The 22,311-nt window shown below is 36.2% G+C and overlaps 3 protein-coding genes across 8 annotated transcripts in view; 1 reads left to right on the plus strand and 2 right to left on the minus strand.

The window, feature by feature from the left end:
• INTS13 (integrator complex subunit 13) overlaps positions 1-9,417 on the minus strand; it is a 27,621-nt gene extending 18,204 nt beyond the window's left edge. Inside the window, exons 1-5 of one of the 5 annotated variants that reach the window (XM_081819054.1) lie at positions 8,975-9,417; positions 7,769-8,004; positions 5,721-5,795; positions 1,646-1,848; positions 1,194-1,274 (exon numbers count right to left, since the gene is read on the minus strand). In XM_081819054.1, coding sequence (XP_081675180.1) covers positions 1,194-1,274; positions 1,646-1,848; positions 5,721-5,795; positions 7,769-7,993 — 584 coding nt within the window. In that variant the 5' untranslated portion in view covers positions 7,994-8,004; positions 8,975-9,417. The remainder of the gene's footprint in view (positions 1-1,193; positions 1,275-1,645; positions 1,849-5,720; positions 5,796-7,768; positions 8,005-8,974) is intronic. The other 4 variants (XM_081819055.1, XM_081819053.1, XM_031033105.2 and 1 more) reach the window with 4 other exon arrangements.
• ITPR2 (inositol 1,4,5-trisphosphate receptor type 2) overlaps positions 1-22,311 on the minus strand; it is an 838,078-nt gene that overhangs the window by 544,417 nt on the left and 271,350 nt on the right. The window lies entirely within an intron of this gene.
• Positions 9,708-22,311, plus strand: part of FGFR1OP2 (FGFR1 oncogene partner 2) — a 32,828-nt gene continuing 20,224 nt past the window's right edge. The window contains exon 1 of one of the 2 annotated variants that reach the window (XM_031033101.2): positions 9,708-9,928. The gene's annotated coding sequence lies outside the window, so the exon portion shown is untranslated. The remainder of the gene's footprint in view (positions 9,929-22,311) is intronic. The other variant, XM_006737929.3, reaches the window with a different exon arrangement.

The following is a 22,311-nucleotide window of genomic DNA, read 5'->3' on the forward strand; positions in this document are numbered from 1 at the left end:
CCCCTGCTTGTGTTCCTGTTCTCACTGTCTCTCTCTGTCATATAAATAAATAAAATCTTTAAAAAAAAAAAAAGAATCCAGGTAGGTAAACTATTAAAAGTTTAATATACCAAAACAGTGTATCTCTATAATCAGATATTACTGTTAACACAAAAGCTAAATATTTAGAAAAACTGTATAACTGCTGTACTAGTATGAACATTTAATGAATATATGAATTTAGTTCAAATGCAAAAATGATACTTTTTTGTGTGTTTGAAAAATAAAGGAAAATCTTATAATCGGGAATAATTTTCAACAGATATCTGCCACAGAGACAATGAATATATTGTATATTGGTTTCCCTTTTACTAATGATTTTTTATTTTTATTTATTTTTTTTATTCTGAGTGCTTTATTTGTTCCCCAAACTAATCACCTCTGTGGAGATAAACAAAAGATCACCCACATGAGAACTGGAATCATTTCTTACTTAATGATTTTTAAGGACAAAATCAGGTAATAATTGAAAATAATCCTACTCATTAACAATACTAGTACTCCACTTAAAAAAATTAGTAAGAGCTCAATCTAATATAAACTCCACATTGCAACTGTCCTAACCTTGTCTTTAATAGCTTTATTTATTTATTTTTGAGTGGATGGGGGTGGGGGAAGGAGCAGAGGGAGAAAGAGAACCCCGAACCCTAAGCAGGCTCCATGCTCAGAGCCAAGACCAACACAGGGCTTGATCTCACGACCCTGAGATCATGACCCGAGCCAAAATCAAGAATCGGACACTCAACAAACTGAGCCACCCAGGCGCCCCAGCTTTATTCTTCCAAAAAAAATTCATACAATGCAATTGTTATGTTTTGATTTGATACATATTAAATAATGCTACAAATAATGTGTTCATTTTACAAATTTGTAACACAAAGTATGAGAGCAAGCCATCAAAACAAATATGTTTTATAAACGTATAGTATTATTTTATCCTTCTGATCACCTTTCCTGTCAAAAAAAAGTAAAATTTTAAAGTGAAAGAGAAAATGGAAAAGTTTTCTGATCAAACATACAGTTTTTGGCTACTCTGTAGAACCAGTGGAAAATTCAAGGGAATGCCACCCATTACTATTATAATTATTGGAATAATTATCATGAAATACATGACTATAAAATGGAATATTTATTTCACTTATGATTATACTCACTGATCTGAATTTGCAGCAAGCTTGTTATGCTCATGAATTGTTTCCTGGACACAGTCCTCAAGCATACGCACATGACTATCACTACGGCATAAAGAACAAACTTGAATAAACAGTAAAAAAAACTAAATACACTATTCAGCTGTAGTATCTTTTTATAGGCACTTAAAATTACTTCAGTAAGGACTGTCTTTAGCATGTTCACTCACAATACCAAAGAATCAGCTGAAAAACTAAATGAGAAAAAAGTCAAATTAACCTATATGATGACAATCTAAACAGCTTTCACTGAAATGAGTCTTTATTTTAGAACTGGATAAATATGGCTTCAGTATTAGAAAGGCTACTTGAGATATGCTTAAATGCTAAGATGCTGTCCCTGTTTTTTAAAATAAAAATTGTAATAAGACATTAAAATTCCCTCAGTGAAAGAATTACTGTGATTAACGTCTCACCTTTTTGCATTAGTAATGCAAATTATTCGTCCTCTATTACCAACACGTTCTGCATTTTCCATTAGTAGAGTACGAGCCTCATGTTGGTATTCTGTAATTTTACACAGGGTTTCCACTGCTGCAACGAGACCATGCAAAATGCTGCAGCATTCTGGATCTGCTCGTGGATTAGGAGGCCCAACAGCAGCTAATGCTGCCATTAGCTAAAGTAAAAGAGAAAATAATTATGTTGACAAGAGTATGCACAAGTCAGACAAAGACATCACAAGAAAACTACAGCCAGTATATCTCACAAATATGGACACAAATATCCCCAACGAAATACTAGCAAACCAAATCCAGCAACATATAAGAAGAATTATACACCATGACAAAGTGGGACTTATATCCCAGGAACGCGAAGTTGACTTAACATCTGAAAATCAACGTAAATACCAACAGAATTTTTCAAAAATCACATGATCATCTTCATAAACACAGAAAAAGCATTTCATGAAATCCAAGACCTTTCATGATAAAAACACTTAACAAACTAGATATAGAAGGGAACTTCCTCAAGCAGAAAATGGCACCTATGAAAAACCTACAGATGACAGCATGCTTAATAGTGAAGACTGGACATGTTCCCTCTAAGATCAGGAACAGAAGAAGGATGTCCTCTCTCATCACTTCTATTCCACATTATACTGGAGATCCTAGCCAGAGCAATTAAGAAAAAGAAATAAAAGGAATCCAGATTGGAAAGGAAGAAGTAAAATTATCTCTATGTTGCAGATGACATGATCTTTTTTTTTTTTAAGTTTCTCGGTGTTTTGTTTTTGTTTTTGTTTTGATATTTTTATTTACTTGAAAGAGAGAGGGAGAGAGAGAGAGTGAGCACAAGTAGGGGGAGCTGCAGAAGCAGGTACCCTGCAGCAGAGCAGGGAGCCTGATGCAGGGCTGGAGCCCGATGCAGGGCTCGATCCCAGGACTCTGGGATCATGACCTGGACTAAAGGCAGATGCTTAACCAACTGAGCTACCCAGGTGCCCCATGTGATCTTGTATGTAGAAAATCATAAGGAATCCACTAAAAAGCTATTAGAAATGATAAGCAAGTTCAGCAATTTGCAGGATACGTAATACAAAATAACAAATTGTACTGCTACACACTTGCAATGAACAAGCCGAAAATGAAAACAATTCCACTTACAATAGCACCAAAAAGAATAAAATCAAAAGAGAAATGCAAATTTTTCAACCTGAGAACTAAAAAACATTGTTGAAAGAAATTAAAGATCTAAATGAATGTAAAACATCCCATGTTCATGGGTTGGAAGACTTAATATTGTTAAAATGGTAACATTACTCAAACTGAACTGTAGATTAAACTTAATCCATGTCGGAATCCCAACTGATTTCTCTGTAGAAACTGACAAGGTGATTCTAAAATTCATATGGAATTGCAAGGGTCAGAGAAGAGCCAAAACAATCTTGAAAGAGAACAAACTGGAAGCACTTTGCTTTGTATATGCATAAAGACACTCTGGAATGAGCCATAAAAAACTAATAGTGGTGGGGATAAACAGTGATTTGCTGGTAAATCAGCTCTCCAAAGTCAGGGGTGGGGGGGAATCCCTAATTTGTGTTTGCCAATATCTATGGTTAAATAAAATACTCCCACCATGGCAGATTTCAAGCTTCACTGAACACAAAGTTGATAGGAGTTGAACATATTCATCTCTCCCAAGTTGGTATAAGTGGGGTCTAGCACATCACTAATTGGGTCAGGGGATGAACTAGAAAGTTTTCAAGGTTTACCTTTTACCTCACATACACATATGTATAAGTGTACATAAGTACATGTGTATGTATATATGTAAACTTAATTTCTAAACATACAGGTATTACCTATTCATAAAAAGTAATCAGAAAAGAAAGAAAAAAAAGACTGTATAGATGACTATACGAAGTCCCTGGTACATAGGAGAAACTCAATAAAAGTTTTTAGGGATGTTGTGGTCCTGCGGAAAGTAGCAGAAAGCAAGCTTAACTTTTGGAGTCAGACAGAGAAGGAATGAAATTCTGGCTATGCCTCTTAATACTGTGTAACCCTGGTCAATCTCTCCTAACCTGAAAGTGAAAATAATCTAACCTGTCCCACATTAGTGCAATACTTTCAAACTATATTTGAGCCTACAAAAACCAGACCCAAACTTCTGAACTCCAACAATTTTTGGAGATAAAATTTAAAATGCATAGAATAGAGTTATGTGCTATAACAGAAAGAGCCCTGGACCCAGGTATATAAGTCAAACAACCTCTGGCTCCTGTGGGCCTCTGTTCCTTCATCTGCACATCGAAGGAGTCGAAGCAAGGATGTTTACAACCCTTCTAGCCCCAAAATTCGTCTTCAATCTACTTCACTTGTTACTCATGATTGTTCACAGTAACTAGGGAAAGGTGTGACATGGATAACCAAAGCTAAACATTAAATGTGTTAACCCAAACAAGATTATACATAACTTACACAAAATGTCAATGATTTTATATAATCTTAAACACAGTGATCTGGTATATAGTTGTCTTCCTAACTAGTTTCCCCTTCTGTTCACAATTTAAAAGCAATCAGCATGATACAGTATGCCTTCACATTGAGAAAGCAGAGGGAAGTAGCAATTCTCTTATCATTAGCATACGTACCATTATCAAATGCCAAATTTTACTGCACTGCAGAGGTGAAGTAAGGAAAACCTATACAAATTTGTACTCATTTTTATTCATACACAACTAGAGAGGCTTCAAGCTTCCTTCATAGTACCTCTTAAAAGACATAAAGCAAAATACATGCCCTTTCAAAAAAGACAATGCAGAGAGAATACACAGAATCCTTAACATTATTTTTTAAAGTAAATAAAGAATAAAGAATACTCTGGAGTAATATTAATGCAAAGCCAAACCAATAAAAGCCTACTGCTCGAGTGAGTTACCTCAAAAGACTAAAAGATTAGATATGTTTACATATTATAACACTAATCACAACATTTTAAGACCAAATACAGTGATAAACACATTTTCTTTTAAAATGTTCCATTTACAACACATCTAGATGAGATTACTTCCACTGAAGGATATCCATTAACAAAAAAATTTTAACATGAAATCATTCAAAAAAATGTATTCAAATATCTCACTAATGCCTGACTCTCATATTCATCCATAAAGAACCCAGTAAACTGAAGTCTTCCATCCAACTCAGCAACAACAAAGAATATAATCTATCACAAATCTCAATATCCTTAGACAAATAATTTTTAAAAAGCACCAGGCCTAGTACAAACTAGAGGAAAAGACTGTGCTCCAAGAAGTTTTTCAAGAAAAAAAACAAGATGCTAAATTTCTCATACATTTATGATAAAAATATTGAAAGTTTTGTAGAGACATGAGGAAATGCAGCAACAAATACACATAAAATTAAGCAAATTAAGCAAAAAAGGAAATGATAAATTGCAGGAAAAAAAAAGTCACACAAAAAAGGACAAAATATGTAAGTCAAATCATTATGTTGTACACCTTAAACTTATACAGTGCTGTAAGTCAATGATATCTCAATAAAACCTAAAAAAAAAAAAAGAGAAAGGAAATAACCACATATACTACTTAGCTTAGCAGTGAATAACACTTTATATAGATATCATAATTTTAAATTAACAAAAATTCTGATGTAACAACACTGAGAAAATGAGGGAAGGGAAGAGGGCAGGCATAAGGGCATGGTGGCAGGAAAGATAAAAGTTAAATCTTCATTAACAATAATGATAAAAAATAAAGCTTAAATTGAGAACTCTATCAATAGCAGCAAAAACTGTTATTTAGAAATATGGAAGTACATACTAGATGAGCTAGAGTTGAAAGTTTGCTTCTATGAAGTGAGAAAACACTGGAATGAAGATAGCTGTTTTTCCTTTAGCATTAGTTGTTTTAAAACTATGTGCAAATACTATACTGATAAAAAATTTTTTAAATCATTTTTCAAGAAATTATTACCACATTCAGGTAATTTTCAAAAATGGCCACAGCTGAAAACCTAACCATACCTCCTGCAAATTTTGGTCTTCTTGAGTCCAAGAATTTAAAACATGTGCTCCAGAGTCACTCACAATGAAATTCACCTGATAGATTTCAAAGACATAATTAGTATTCACATCCAATTCCACTCAACCACATCATATTTTAAAAATAATATGCAGTCTCTAGCACTGGCTTGCTGATTCATTCATTCACTTTAAAGTTACAGAATGCCTAGTATATGCCAGGTGCCATCCTTGGCACTGGGGATTTGGGAATACAGCAATGAATAAAAGTTGTATTACTCACAATGTGGGGAAAGTCAGGGGTTTGGGGGTAGTGGTAAGATAGAGGGCAGTACAGAAAGAATACAAACAAATAAATGCACAAGATAATTTCAGTGAGTGATAAATGCTATGAAAACGAAACTGGTTAGCTGCTTTAGGTTGGATGGTCAGAGAAGGGCTCTCTATAGAACTGGAAGTTGATTGGAATCCAAATGACCAAAAGAAACCAGCCATAAATGGAGCTGGGGATAGAGAATTCCTGGTACAGCAAACAGCAAATGCAAAGGCCTCTAAATGTGTACCCTCAAAAAGTTGAAAAGGTCAGAGCAGGCAAAGGGGTGGGAGATAAGCTCAGAGAAATAGGTAGTAGCCTATCACAAAAGGCACTGAAAGTCAAAATAGTGCATTTGGACTTTATTCTAAAGTAAAATGCAACCAAAAAATATTATTGAGAAAGATGATAATGTTAGGAAGGATATATTAGAAAATATATAAAATGATGATCGCTCCCTTTTGAAGGAGGGTGAGATTATTTCTTTCCCCTGCACTATATGATCTAATCCATGATCTTTTTTCCTACTATCCATGAAATATGAGTTGTGCATCCCTAATAAATCTGATTAAGTAGTCTTCTCTCCTAAGGCTTCTCTGACAGGGACATATTCTACTAGCCACTTTAGTTATATTATCTCATTGAAATCTTACATCATAGAAAGAGGTGTTATGCTTACATGGGAGGAAACTGAGGCTTGGAGAAATTAAGCAATATGATCAAGGTCACACTCTGGTAGCTAATGATGCCAGAATCTGAACCAAAGCCTGCATCCTAAATTACTACTTATCCTCCCCCTTCATGTTCCTTTACCCTACATCATGCACAATTTACAGAGGGACTAAAAACAACTACATTTTAATTTGGATTATATCTGAATGTATTAGATTCTCCATGTTCAGCCTTACTGTTACTGCCCTGCCTGTGCTAGTCTAAGAACTGGCTAGGTCCCAGCCTAGGCTGCTCCAAAAGAAACAAAGCAGATCATCCACTTGTGGCTAACCAAATGACTCCCAAAATAAAACAGCTGAGATGATGAAACCTGAAGATAATTTTCATATTTGGAATCTGTCAATCCTCAATCTCTCTTCTTGGGGAAAAAACAATTTCCACTTAGCATTCTTAAGAGCTTTTCTTTCTAATAAGGCCAAATCCTGCAGCAGTTTAGCGTGTATTCACTAAAACTATAAGCAGCCAGCCTGCTTAGGTTCAAATGCTGGTTCTGCCTCTAACTAGCTGTGTGACTCAGGACAAGTTTCTTCTCTTTACCTCAATTTATAGATCTCCAACATGGCAAAATAAACAAAGGTGATATTCAGATGATACATACCAACACAATTTGACACTGCTTACACCCAACATCCCTTCTGCTTAGGCCGGCAACAGTTCTCAATGGTTATTCTCAATTCTATTCTGGTTATTATATACTTTGAATATTGTCCCAGTGATTACAGTAGCTACCTTATAGGATTGTTGTGAGAATTTAAAAAGTTAATAAATATGAAGCACTTTAGAAATGACTGGCACGTGTAAATGCTCCATAACTGTTAGCTTTATTATTGTTGGCCTCAATTAAATATACATAGCATGCTAATCCTCAAAAAGAGTTCTACATACCACATTTTTAAAGTAGTAAACAGTTTTAAGTCAAATCTACAGTAAATTCTTATGTAAAAAATATAACAGGCAGTTAAGTCCATCCCCCAAAATCATGATTTTGCTTGTACTTCACACTCACCAGCTTTTTGAAAGGAAATATATCATACATTATTCTACAATATTCCATGGAAGATTCTACTGAACAAGTCCACAATGATTTAGATATGGGTGCCAAAGGGATGATTCCTTGGGTCCTATTCTTCACCAGCATATCAAACTCGACATGCTGTCTGCATGATTCTGCCATGTAAGGGCAGTGATCTACAACAAATACTGTTTTATGAGATTCAGAAAAAATCTTCATTTTGTTTTAACCTGTAAGGGATAAAATATATTAGCCAAATGTCTCATACATGACATTTAATACCCTTAAATTGTCCCTAATTAATGTCTTTTCCTCAAAAAGATTTGGTAGAGAACATGAATAATCAGTATTCAAAGAAATTTATCCAACAAAGGACAAGATTTAATGAGGTCATGACCAGAAAGTAACTATCAATTGAAGGGATAAGCTACACCATATTAAGCTGTCACTCTATCAGTCACAGGTAAAATTACAGTCCATATATATTTTTTGCTTTTTGAATGAACTTAAAATTGTCAGAAAAAAAATGTTTACAAATAATTGTACTTGATTCCCTTACATAATACCAAACATAATAAATGACAAATACTTTTAAAATACACTTCTGATGATTCTTGCTAATTGACATCAATCACATATAAACCCCCAAACTAACCCAAGTCAGCAGTTTGGAGTTCCCTCCAAAGTCTCAAGACTTCTGAAAAAGGTTGAGGTGGGCCAGAATTAACAGGAAAAGAGGAGTGACAGCAAAAGGAAAGCCCCGAATATAATAAACATCTCCTAAGACAACTGCATATCGGGTCTTCAAATTAAGATAGGACCCCAAATTCACACTCTCCCCCTTAGCTTTTTGTAACACCACAGTAATTTATCATGTAGAACAGAAAAACTTAGTTGCTACCATTCACATTGCTGGGGAGGAGAAACTTTTAAACTTTTTCTTATAAAAACTCCCTTGCTTCGCTAGTAAAACCTTATACTGAATAGACAATCCACATTCAAAAAGCACATGGTAAGCAGAGCAAAAGTGTTCATCAACACGAACTGACTTTTTACGATCTAGCTATTTTCTTCTGCTTTCAAACGCATTTCCCATTCATGCAAACTCTTTGAGAAACCTGAACACACTCTGCTGGAGGGTGGGGGTGGAAAGTACAAGGTGAGTGGATAGGGAAGACCTCAGGATCGAGGTTCGCTTACTTTCGTGCCTGGTCCTGCAGTGAAAACGAACAGAGGCTATGGACCACAGCCTCTCTGGAAAAGGCTGCTGGCTGGGTGGGGAGGGTCAGCGCACAGTCAGGAGTGCCTGGTACCAAAGACAGGGGACTATGTTTTCCCCGCTCATCTCCTAGCACACCGGTCCTTCCCAGGCTTCCTAAATGCAGGAGCGCGCGCGCGTGCGCGTAAACACAAACACTCACACACTCGGACACGCGCGTGCGCAAAGCCCTCTTCCTCAGCCCCGCCAACTGCCCTTCCCCCTCGGTGGGCCAGACGCCCAGCTCTCAGAACGGGGAAAAGGGCGGGGCCAAGGAAAAAATGCCTCCGACCCTCAAGATTTTCTACCCGCTAATTTTCCCAATAACCCATTGGGAAGATTGATCCGGGCGACCTCAGAGCCTCCCCAACAGCGAAGTACCAACCACAGCACCGGGTAAACGAGCCACGGCCCCTTAAGCGCAAGGCCCTCCCACCCAACCTTCCCTTCTCGGTCTCTCCACCCCGGTCGGCTTCCCCTAGCAAAACTCGCGACACTTTGCGAGAAGGAAAGCAAAAGCCTGAGTAGACTGATGGGGAAGAACGTAGAAGGGAACCGCCCCACCTCTCGCGCATGTCTGCGAGAAGCCGCAAATAAATCGCTCGGCTCTGCCCCCCCACGGTAACGTGAGGCAGGAAATCTCGCGAGGCTTGAGCGCTCTGAGCGCTTTGGTTCGAGACGATCAGTGGAGGTTTTCCTCGGGCCAGTGATGGGGCTGAGCTCTGCTGACCCCTGCAGCCGCCCTTCTACTGACTGTTTCTGCTGGGTTCTGCGTCTGCTCTCTGAAGAAGCTGAACAGGCGAGAGGAGTCTCTTCCCTTGGGTGCATAGGCCCCTGTTAGCAGAAGCCTTGAGTCCTAACGCCACAACTGACGGCTGCGAGGGATTGAGACCAGAGTAAGTGGAAATAAATCGAGGGACAGGAGCGGGCGTAGGGAGTCGGAAGTTTCCTTTCCCTGGGCCGCTGTGGTGCTTTGCATCTCTGGAACTGCTGGCCGCCCGCCTAGCCCTAGCCGTTTCCCTGTGCTGCTTACCCGCTTCTTGGAGCGGTACTTCCTTTTCCCGGGCCCCAGCTGTGAGCTCCTCTTTCCGGGTCTGGGGTGCGGAAAGTTTCTTGAATCCTTGCCCTAACCTTGTCTGGACGCATCTTCCGTTTCTCTTTTCTTCCTGCCTAAACCCACCTGGGAACTTACCACTGAGAGGAGGGAAGAGGGACCCTTTCGGTTTTCAACTTACAGCTTTGCAGCATATTACGTGGATATAACTATTCCCTCTTTCTTGAAACTGCCTTCCAAGGAATACTACTCTTTTCCTGTTTTTCTTCCTGCTTTTCTTCTGTATCCCATCTCTGATAATGGTATCCACCCTCCTGTCCCAATTGGAAACCTTTATCCTTGATTCTGCATTTCCACTCTCTCTGCTCTATATTATTCCTTCTTTCACCAGAATAAGTGCAGTTGCCCAACCCCCCCCCACACACACTAGTTTCTCCACCATCATCCTTCCATAGAGTTATCATCCTAAAATCTGTTTATATCACTCCTTTCCTTAAACTTTCTCAGAACCCTATGCCTAATGGAATTAAGTCTTAATTGGTAAGCATATCATTCAGGACCTTTAACTATCTGTTCCAGTCCATTTTATATTTTAGTCTCCTCTTGCTTTTCCTTCAAATACCTTAATATCCAACCATACCAGAACTTGCTGCCCAAACATGTCATGCACTTTCACAACTCTATGCCTTTGTATGTGTTGTACCATCTGTCTAGAATGCTTACTCTTTCTACCCCACTCCTCACCTATCAAGACCCAATTCATAGATCCTTGTCTTCTCAGACTCCCCCAGGTGATATTAATGATACCATCGTGCTCCCAGAACACTTGAAATAATTCTTCTGCAGTATTTTTTTTTAGGCTGTATTATTTGTTCATGTATCTGTCTCTTGTGTCAGTTTGAGATTAAGTCTGGAATCCTGGCTTGTTCATCTTTGTAACAAAAGCTAGTCCAGTGCTTGGGGGCATAGCAGGCATCATTTATATATATATTTGTAAATTTGTATAGATACTTATAATGTAATAGTTATAAAGATTCATAATAGGAGTCCTTAGTGCTCTTAAAATCACAGAATTTTAGAGCCAGAAGGAGCCTTGTATGTTAGCTAAAGGCCCCTGACCTGTTTTGAATATGAGAAACTCTACCCCTAACATACAAGTAATTGTACTTACAGTATTCATTGATTGAGATTATGCATAATGGAAAAAAATTGCTGTGCTTTTAAATGATTTTATATTTTATTATACTAGCATCTGTCTATATGAAAAATAGAGAAATATTTATATGTATGAGAAAAATATTTTAGACTAAAGATCATACTTGGTGTGTGTATATCCATGTAACTCTACCAATGATTCCGTGGCCCATAGGTTATAAATAACTGGTTTGGATTAGGTTAGTTCCTTGACCTGTCATACCTGTTTGAATCTATATGTATATGCAACTCATATTTAGCTACAATTCTAAGGTAAAAAAAAAAAAATTCTCCTGTGTCCTTTTAAATTCTGTTCCTTCCAACTTCAAAATTTTATCTTCGGGGCGCCTGGGTGGCTCAGTCGTTAAGCGTCTACCTTCGGCTCAGGTCATGATCCCAGGGTCCTAGGATCGAGCCCCGAGTCGGGCTCCCCGGTCTGCAGGAGTCTGCTTCTCTCTCTCCCACTCCCCCTGCTTGTGTTCTGTCTCTGGCTGTCTGTCTCTCTGTCAAATAAATAAATAAATCTTAAAAAAAAAATCCTTTAAAATTTTATCTTCTTTGTAAAGCTTCTTCATAAAGCTCCAAATGTTTCCATCATTTTCAAAGATTGTGAAAATTTTCTGTGCTTTAAAATACAGTAACATATTGTCTGTATAAGATGCTTATTTATATATGTAATTTAAATATATTCATGATTTCTTTAAAGTTTCTAAGAAAGCCATAACTATGCCTTTTTATTTTTCTCTTTACATATGTGTCTTTTTTAGAAAAAAAAAAAGATTTTATTTATTTGTTTGAGAGAGAGAGAGGGAGGGTGAGTAGGAGAAGCAGACTCCCCACTGAGCAGGGAGCCCGATGTGGGACTCCATCCCAGGACCCTGAGATCACAACCTGTGCCAAAGACAGACGCTTAACTGACTGAGCCACCCGGCGCCCCTCCATATGTATCTGTTAATATTCTCTACTAATTAATATTTGTGGCACCTGCCTGAACAGTCCAATAAAATTTTTTAACTAAACTAGGTTGTTAATATTTAAAGACAGATTCATGGTGTATCAGTAGTCACAGTATTTCTGTGTATGTCCAGCTATGGGATAGTGGATTTGTGGGTAAAAGAGAAAGAAGAGTGACTTGAATTTCTTTAAATTTTTCTTGACCAAAATGTAAAACTAAACAGCTGGCAGTTGCTGTCTTGAGTGGGTGGTGGTTTCTCTTTTATGAGCAGCAGAATGTTCTGAATCCTCTGCCAGGAGTCTGCCGATATCTTTGGGTGGCAAAGTGGGCGAGAGTGTGGCTAATGCAGGCAGGGGAAAACCTACTTTAGAAAAATTTCACTTATAATTTGGGCCTACCTATAGAAAATAATGTAAGTGCACCATGACCAGTTATGACAAGCACTATAAAAACAGGCAGATAAATGGAAAATACTCCCTTTTTTTACTGGAGTCTATTTTTAAATATTTAACAATCGTTAGAGAGTTTGGAAAACAGTCTTCTTGCCACTCCACTTACTAGCCAAAAAAGGGGGAGAAAACAATGATTTTCAGAAAAGGTGGCAAAGTAAATGCATGTTATAAAATATTTTAAACTTTTCTGTTGTTTCACATACAGGAAATGAACATGCAGATTCTTAGAAACTCTGTGTCACTATCTTTCTGAAGTGTTAACAAAATTATGCTTTCAATTACCTGATGTTTATAATTCCTTTTTCTGAATAGGTATATTTTTGTAGTTACAAAGCAAATTTTAAATATAGTTCATTTTGACAGTATTTCATTATGCAGTCTAAGAGTAGGTTTTTTTCAAAGTGGATGTTAATTGTAATTTCAAAAAACCTGTCAGTAAACATTAATTGGTTTTATAATTGTGATGCCTAGTTAAAATGGATGGTAGGTTTTTATTAACCATAAGGGAAAATAATTTGGAATTTGGAGGTTTTTATCTTTTCTTCATTTACTTTTTTTCTATTTATTTTCTATTTATTTATTTTCTATTCCTGGCTTGATACACAGTTTTTCTAATATCTTGGAAATCCCATTGGTGAAGCAGGTTCAGGGAATTTGCTTTGTTTTTTCACCCAGGGAGACAGATGGTTTTTACATAGCTAAAAACAAACGGTCCTGAGGATCCACCTGGTTTGAGTAGAGCACTAGACTCAGGATCAGAAATTCTATTTCTGGTACTAGCTTGGCTCCTTCCTTGCTGCCTGGTACTGTCATTCAGCTGCTTACATTTGGGATCCCTGAGTCTATTTCCTTATTGATGAAATGGGAATAACACTTGTCCTCTTGACCAAAAGAATTTAAGGTAGTATTCCTTGGGTTCAGAAATCTACCAACAGTTTGAATTAATTAAAATTAATATCTAGCAGTCTGAACTAGAGTGCTCTGGAGGTCCATTTGGTTTTGTTGTTGCTGTTGTTGTTTTAATTATTTTTTTAGAGAGGGAGAGGGGCAGAGGATGAAGGAAAGACTCTTAAGCAGGCTTCACCCCCAGCCTGCTGCAGGACTCCATCTCATAACCCTGAGATCATGACCTGAGCCAGAAATCAAGAATTACCACCCAGGTGCCCCTGGAGGGAAATAAGAGTCCAACGCTTAGCCGACTGAGCCACCCAGGCACCCCTGGAGGTCCATCTGGATTGAATTAGAAGAGAAATCTAAGAATAAGTAAACAATTTTGAAAGAGAAAAGGGTTACTTGCCGTGCCAGATAGTAAGGGTATATTTTACAACTATAACAGTGGAGGCAGCATAGTACTGATGTGGAGATAGATAAAAAGACCCAGAGGTAGAATAGAGAGCTCAAAAACATACCCATACATTTATTGAAAAAACAAGTGTGGCATTAAAATGAGTATGGGTATTCTAACCATAAGAAAGAAATAATGTGACATGGTAGAGATGCTAATTATCATTACAATGGCAATCATATTACAGTATATAAATAACAAATCAGTGTGTTGTACACCTTTAACTTACATAATGTTATATGTCAAATATATTTCAATAGAAAAAAATTCAGTGCTGGAAAATGTACAATAAATGAGACTGGGGCACCTAGTTGTCCCCATAAGACAAAGAAAATATAAGTAGATAGCTTCCTTATACCAAACATGCAAATAACAACCAGATGAATTAATGACAAAGGCAAAACCTTGGGGACAGGAAGTACACTGTAGTTTTGTCTTTTTGGTAGTGCCAGGTAAATGGAAACAATATGTAACCTTTTGAAACTACCTTCTTTTACTCAACATTAATGCCCTTGAGACTCATCTATATTGTTGTCTATATCAGTACCTCATTCCATATTATTGCTGTACTACAGTTTGCTTATCCACTCATTTCTCTACAGTAAATGCCCAGAAGTAGTAGTGCGAGGTCATATGGTAGCTAGATATTTAACTTGGTAAGAAGCTGCCAAACCATTTTCTGAAATAGCCATATCATTTTGCATTGTCACCAGCATTGTATGACAGTTCCAGTCACACTGTATCCTTACTGCACTTGGAATGTCAGTACTTTTTATTTTAGCCATCTTAATAGGGGTATAGTGGATCTCATTGTTCTAACTGCATTTCTCTAATAGCTAATGATGTTGAACATATTTTCATGTGCTTATTTGCCATCTTTATCTCTTTTTGGCTAAGTGTTAAAGTTTTTTGCTCGTTTTAAAAATTGGATGATTTTCTTACTGTTAGTTCTGAGAGTTTTTTATGTATTATAAAGTCCTTTGTCAGATATGTGATTTGCAAATTTTGCCTTCCAGTCTGTAGCTTGTCTTTTCAGATTGTCTTAAAGTGCCTTTCCCAGAACAAAAGTTTCTAGTTTTGATGAAGTCTAGTTTATTATTATTATTATTTTTTTTTTATGAATCAGGCTTCATGAATCATGTCTAAAAAATCTTTGCCTAATCCCAGGTCACAAAGATTTTCTCCACTTTTCATTTTGAATTTAGATCTATGGTCCACTTCGAGTTAATTTTTGTATAAAGTGTAAGAATTATGTTGGGGTTAGTTATTTGGCACGTAACCATTTGTTGACAAGACTGTCCTTTCTGGGGCCCCTGGGTGGCTCAGATGGTTAAGCTTCTGCCTTGGGCTCAGGTCATGATCTCTGGGTCCTGGGATGGAGCCCTGAGTCGAGTTGGGCTCCCCACTCATCGAGGAGTCTGCTTCTCCCTTTCCCTCTGCCTCTCTCTCTCTCTCTTTCAAATGAATAATAAAAAATCTTAAAAAAAAAACAACAAAAAAAAACTGTCCTTTCCCCTGTGAAGTGTCTGTGCACCTTTTTCAAAAAACAGTTGACCATGTTTCTGTGGGCTTATTTCTGACCTCTATTCTCTTCTGTCTCTGCCAATACCATGCTGTCTTGATTGCTGTAACTTTATAATAAGTCCTAAAATTTGGTGGTGTGACTTCTCCAACTTTGTTTTCAAAATTCTTTTGGCTATCTAGTCTCTTTGCATTTTCTTTCTTTTCTTTTCTTTTCTTTTTTTTTTTTAAGATTTTATTTATTTATTTGACAGAGAGAGCGAGAGAGGGAACACAAGCAGGGGGAGTGGGAGAGGGAGAAGCAGGCTTCCTTCCCGCTGAGCAGGGAGCCTGATGCGGGGCTCGATCCCAGGACCCCGAGATCATGACCTGAGCCACCCAGGCGCCCCTCTTTGCATTTTCGTAGAAATCTTAGAATTAGCTTGTCAATTTCTACAACAAGGCCTGCTGTGATTTTGATTGGAAGTTGCAGTAAGTCTATAGATGAGTTGTGGAAGATTGTCATCCCTACTATGTTGAGTCTTCCAATTTATGAACACGGTGTGTCTCCATTTATTTAGACCCTCTTTGGTTTCTTTCATTAGCATTTTGTAGTTATCAGTGTGCATATCCTACATATGTTTTGTTAGATTTATACTCCAAAATTTCATTTTTTGAATACAGTCTTTCACTTAAGTATGATGTTGGCTATATTGAAGATGCCCTTTCTCACTTCGAGGCAGTCCCCTTCTGTTTGCAGATAATTTTTTTTATGAAAGGATATTGTTGGGTTATTTTTTTTTTTTTAAATGCACCAGTTAGTATGATGAAGTGTTTGTTGTTGTTTATGGTGGATTACACTGATTGATATTTAAATATAGAAACAGCCTTGAGTTCTGGGATAAACCCTACTTGGTCATGGTGTATTATTCTTTCTATATGTTGCTGAATTTGAGTTGCTAATATTTTCTTGAGGATTTTTACGTTTATGTTTATGAGGGATACTGGATTATGGTTCTGTGTCTCTCTGGAATGTGTCTGGTTTTGGTTTTAGAGTAATGCTGGTATCATTTTATGAGTTTGGAAGTATTTTCTTCTCTTTTCTCAAAGAGGTTGTACAAGATTGGTATTTCTTTTTTATATGTTTGGTAGAATTTGCCATTGAAATCATCCAAATAGGGATTTTTTGTGGAAGATTTTTAACTACAAATTCAATTTCTTTAATAGTTATAGGACTATTATGGAATAGTTATAGGACATTAGTAATTATAACTATAATTACTATACCTAATGGTTATAGGACTATTAATAATTATTTCCTCTTGTGTGACTATGTAGTTTGTGGTTTTTAGAGAATTAGTCCATTTCATCCAAATTATCCAATTCGTGTGTATGAAATTTATTATTGTATTCACTTATTCTTTTAATGAGTTAGGAGTCTGAAGTGATATCCCTTCTTTCAATCCTGACATCGGTAATTTGTATCTTTTTTTAATTTTTTTCCTCTTGGTCAGTTTTGCTGGAGGTTTATCCACTTCATTTGCTTTTTCAAAGAATTAGGTTTTGGTTTCATTGGTTTTTCTCTGTTGCTTTCTTGTTCTCAGTTTCATTGATTTCTGCTCTTTTATTTTTTCCTTCTTTCTATTTACTTTGGAGTTTATTTGCTCTTTTCCTTGTTTCATAAGTTTGAGGCTTAGGTAACTGATTTGAGATCTTTTCAATTTTCTAATAAAAGAATTTAATGCTACAAATTTTCAAAGGACTGGTATATATGCATAACAAAATTTTGATATCTTGTATTTTCATGTTTATTTAGATGAAAATATTCTCTGATTTCCAAAACTTTTTTTTTTTTTTTTTTTTTACTTCTGGATTACTTATGTGTTTCTAAATTTCCAAATGTTTGAAGAATTTATCTCTGTTATCTATTTTAATTTCATTATGGTCACAGGACATAATTTGTATGATTGCAATTCTTTAAATTTGTTAAGGTCTGTTTTGTTACCTAGGATAAGATCTATCCTAGTGAATGTCCTATCTGCACTTAAAAATAATGTGTATTCTGCTGTTGTTGATAGTAATTCAGTCCACCTCGATGTGGTTTGTTCATGCCTTCTGTATCCTTGTTGATTTTCTGTGTACAGATTCTGTCAATTACTGAAAAAAGAAATTCTCCATATTCTAACCAATTCTTATTATCTGTCTTCTTTGTTAATAGCTGTCCTAGTGGGTGTGAAGCATCTCATTGTGGTTTTGATAGCTAATCATGTTGAGCATCTTTTCCCATGCATATGAACACCCTGACTTTATTTTGATTAGTGTCTGTATACTATATGTTTTTCCATCCTTTTACTTTTAACCTACCTATGTCATATTTGAAGTGAGTTTCATATAGATTATTTATAGGTGGATCATTTTTTTTTTTTTAATTTCTATTCTATGCTCTTCTCTTTTTCTTCTTTTTATTGAATTATAATTAACTTACAACGTTATTAGTTTCAGGTGTACGGCATATTGATTCAGCAGTTCCATACATTACTCATTGCTTACTATGAAAAGTGTAGTCACCATCTGTCACCATATATTATTACATCATTGACTGTATTCCCTATGCTATACTTTTCATCTTTGTGACTTATTTCTTTTATAACTGGAAGCTTGTACCTCTTAATCCTCTTTATCTGTTTTACCCATCCCCCACCCAACCCGCCATCCCCTGGCAACCACCGGTTCTCAGTATTTGAAGTCTAGTTTTTTGGTTTGTTTTGTTTTGCTTGTTTGTTTCTTTTGTTTTTTTAGATTCCACATGTAAGTGAAATCATATGGTGTTTATCATTCTCTGATTTATTTCACTTAGCATAATATTCTGTATGTCCACCCATGTTGTCACAAATGGCAAGATCTCATTCTTAAGGCTGAGTACTATTCCATTCTATGTATACACCACATCTTCTTTATCCATTCTTCTATTGATGGACACTTAGGTTCTTCCATATCCTGGCTATTATAAACATAGTGTAAAACATAAAAATTAGTGTTTTTGTTTTCTTTAGGTAAATACCCAGTAGTGGGATTACTGGATCATGTGGTAGTTCTATTTTTAATTTTTTGAGGAACCTCTAGACTGTTTTCTACAGTGGCTGCACCAATTTATAGTCCCACCAACAGTGCATGAGGCTTCCTTTTCCTCCATATTCTTGCCAACATTTGTTATTTCTTGTCTTTTTTTATTCTAGCCATTGGGGCACGTGTCAAGTGATACCTCCTTGTGGCTTTGATTTGCATTGCCCTGATGATTAGTGGTGTTGAACACTTTTTTATGGGTCTGTTTGACCATCTGTGTATGTTCTTTGGAGAAGTGTCTATTCGGGTCCTCTGCCATTTTTTGGTGTTGAGTTGTGTTAGTTCTTTATATATTGGATATATTAACCCCCTATCAGATATATCATTTACAAATATCTTCTCCCATTCGGTAGGTTGGTTTTTTGTTTTGTTGATGGTTTCCTTCACTGTGCAAAAGCTCTTTAGTTTGGTGTAATCCTAATAGCTTAATTTTCCTTTTGTTTACCTTCTCAGAAGAGACCAATCTAGAAAAATGTTGCTGTGGCCGATGTGAGATTACTGCCTATGTTTTCTTCTAGGAGTTTTATGGTTTCAGGTCTCACTTTAAGAAATTAATCCATTTTATTTTTATGCTGTAAGAAAATGGTCCAGTTTCATTCTTTTGTATATAGCTATCCAGTTTTCCCAGCACCATTTATTGAATAGACGTTCTTTTCCCCATTCTATATTCTTGCCCCCTTTGCCATAGACTACTTGATCATATAAATAATGGGTTTGTTTCTGGGCTCTCTATTTTGTTCTGTTGATCTCTGTGTCTTTTTTTGTGCCATACCATAGTGTTTTGATTGTTACAGCTCTGTACTACATCTTGAAATCTGGGATTTTGATACCTCCTACTTTGTTCTTCTTTTTCACAATTGCTTTGGCTAGTCAGTGTCTTTTGTGGTTCTGTTCAAATTGTAGATTTATTCTAGTTCTGTGACAAATGCTGTTAGTATTTTGATAGGGGTTGCACTGAATCTGTAGATTGCTATAGGTAGTATGGACATTTTAATGATATTAATTCTTCCAATCCATAAGCATGGAATATCTTTTCATTTGTGTCATCTTAAATTTCTTTCATCAGTGTTTTATAGTTTAGAGAGTATAGGTCTTTCACCTCCTTCGTTAAGTTTATTGCTAGGAATTTTATTATTCTTAGTGCAGTTGTAAATGGGATTATTTTAATTTCTCTTTCTGCTACCCCATTATCAATGTATAGTAATGCAACAGATTTCTACATATTAATATTCTGTCCTGCAACTTTTACTGAATTCATTTATTCTGATAGTTTTTTGGTGGTGTCATTAGGGTTTTCTATGTATAGTATCATGTCATCTGTGCATAGTGAACAGTTTTACTTCTTTCTTACCAATTTGGATGCTTTTTCTTTCTTTTTCTCATCTGATTGTTGCATCTAGAGCTTCTTGTACTGTGTTGAATAAAAGTGGTGAGAGTGGATATCCTTGTCTTTTTCCTGATAGTAGAGGAAAAGCTTTTGGTTTTTCATCATTGAGTATGTTAGCTGTGGGTTTTTCATATATGTACTTTATTATGTTGAGGCATATTCTCTCTAAAATTACTTTGTTTACACTTTATATCACGCATAGATGTTGTATTTTGTCAAATGCTTTTTCTGCATCTATTGAGATGACCATATGGTTTTTATCCTTTCTCTTATTAATGTGATGTATCACATTGATTGATTTGCAAATATCAAACCACCCTTGCATCCTTGGAATAAATTCTACTTGATCGTGTTGATTTTTTTTTTAATGTATTGTTGAATGTGGTTTGCTAATATTTTATTGAGGGTTTTCGCATCTATATTCAACGTAAATATTGACCTGTAGTTTTCTTTTTGTGTGTGTGGTGTCTTTGGTTTTGGTATCAGGGTAATGCTGGCCTCGTTGAATAAATTTGGAAGATTTCCGTCCTCTCTTTTTTTTGAATAGTTTAAGAACAGGTATTAACTCTTCTGGTATAATGTTTGGTAGAATTCACCTGTGGAGGCTTCTGGTTCTGGACTTCTGTTTGTTGGGAATTTTTTGATTACTGATTCAATTTCATTACTAATAATTGCTCTGTTCAAATTATCTATTTGTCCCTGGTTCAGTTTTGGACGAATCTATGTTTCCAGAAATGTATCCATTTCTTCTAGCTTGTCCAATTTGTTGGCATATGATTTTTCCTGATTTTCTCTTATAAGCCTTTGTATGTCTGTGGTGGTGTTTGTTATTTCTCCTCCTTCATTTCTGATTTTATTTATTTGAGTCCTCTTTTTTTCTTAATCAGTCTGGCTAAAGCTTTATCAGCTTTGTTGATCTTTTCAAGGAATCAGTTCCTGGTTTCCTTGATCTTCTCTATTGTTTTCTTAGCCTTTATTTTCACTTATGTCTGATCTAATCTTTATTATTTCCTTCCTTCTGCTTGCTTTCGGTGTTCTTTTTCTTTTAGGTGTAAAGTTAGGTTGTTTGAGATTTTTCTTGTTTCTTAGGTAGGCCTGTGTAACTATAAATTTTCCTCTTAGAACTGCTTTTGCTTCATCCCAAATATTTTGAACCATTGTGTTTTCATTTTCATTTGTCTCCCATGTATTTTTTAATTTCTTCTTTGATTTCTTGGTTGACCCATTTATTAGTAGTATGTTGTTTAACCCCCATGTATTTGTGTTCTTTCCAGATTTTTTCTAGTTTCATACACTGCTGTGCTTGGAAAAGATGCTTGGTATGATTTCAATCTTTTTAAATACATTGAGACTTGTTTTACCACTTAATATGTGATCTGTACTGGAGAATGTTGTATGTGCACTTGAATGCGTATTGTGCTGTTTTGAGATGTAGTGTTCTATATTTCTGTTAGGTTCATCTCATCTAATATGTCATGCAAAGCCATTGTTTCCTTGTTTTTTGTTTTTTTGTTTTTTAATTTTTTTATTTGAGAGAGAGAGAGCACAAGCAGAGGGAGGGGCATAGGGAGAGGGAGAGGCAGGCTCCACGCTGAGCAGGGAGCCTGACGTGGGGCTCAGTCCCAGGACCCTGAGATCATGACCTGAGCCGAAGGCAGACACTTAACAGACTGAGCCACCCAGGCGCCCTCCTTGTTGATTTTCTCTCTAGATGATTTATCCATTGACATAAGTGGGGTGTTAAAGTCCCCTACTGTTATTGTATTACTGTTCATTTCTCCCTTTATGTCTGTTAATAATTGCTTTATGTATTTGGGTGCTCCTATGTTGGATACATAGATACTTATAATTGTTATATCCGCTTGATGGATTGATCCCTTTATTGTTATGAAATGCTTTTCTTTGTCTCTTGCTACAATCTATGCTTTAAAGTCTGTTGTGTCTGGGGCACCTGCCTGGCTCAGTTGGTAGAACATGAGACTCTTGATCTCAGGGTTGTAAGGTCAAGCCACGTTTAGAGATTACTTAAAAATCTTTAAAAAAAAAATAATAAAGTCTATTTTGTCTGTTAAAAGTATTGCCACCCTGGCTTTTTTTTTTTTTCCTTCCATTTTCATGGTATATGTTTTTCAAGTCTTTTCAGTCTGTACAAGTCTTTAAGTCTGAAGTGAGTCTCTTGTAGGCAGCATTTAGATGGGTCTTGTTTTTTTATCCATTGAGTTATCCTGTTTTTTTTTTTATTGGAGCAGTTTATTTATATTTAAAGTAG

Source organism: Leptonychotes weddellii, chromosome 5, assembly GCF_054177405.1.
Source record: "Leptonychotes weddellii isolate Sample4059 chromosome 5, ASM5417740v2, whole genome shotgun sequence".
Lineage (NCBI taxonomy): Eukaryota > Metazoa > Chordata > Mammalia > Carnivora > Phocidae > Leptonychotes > Leptonychotes weddellii.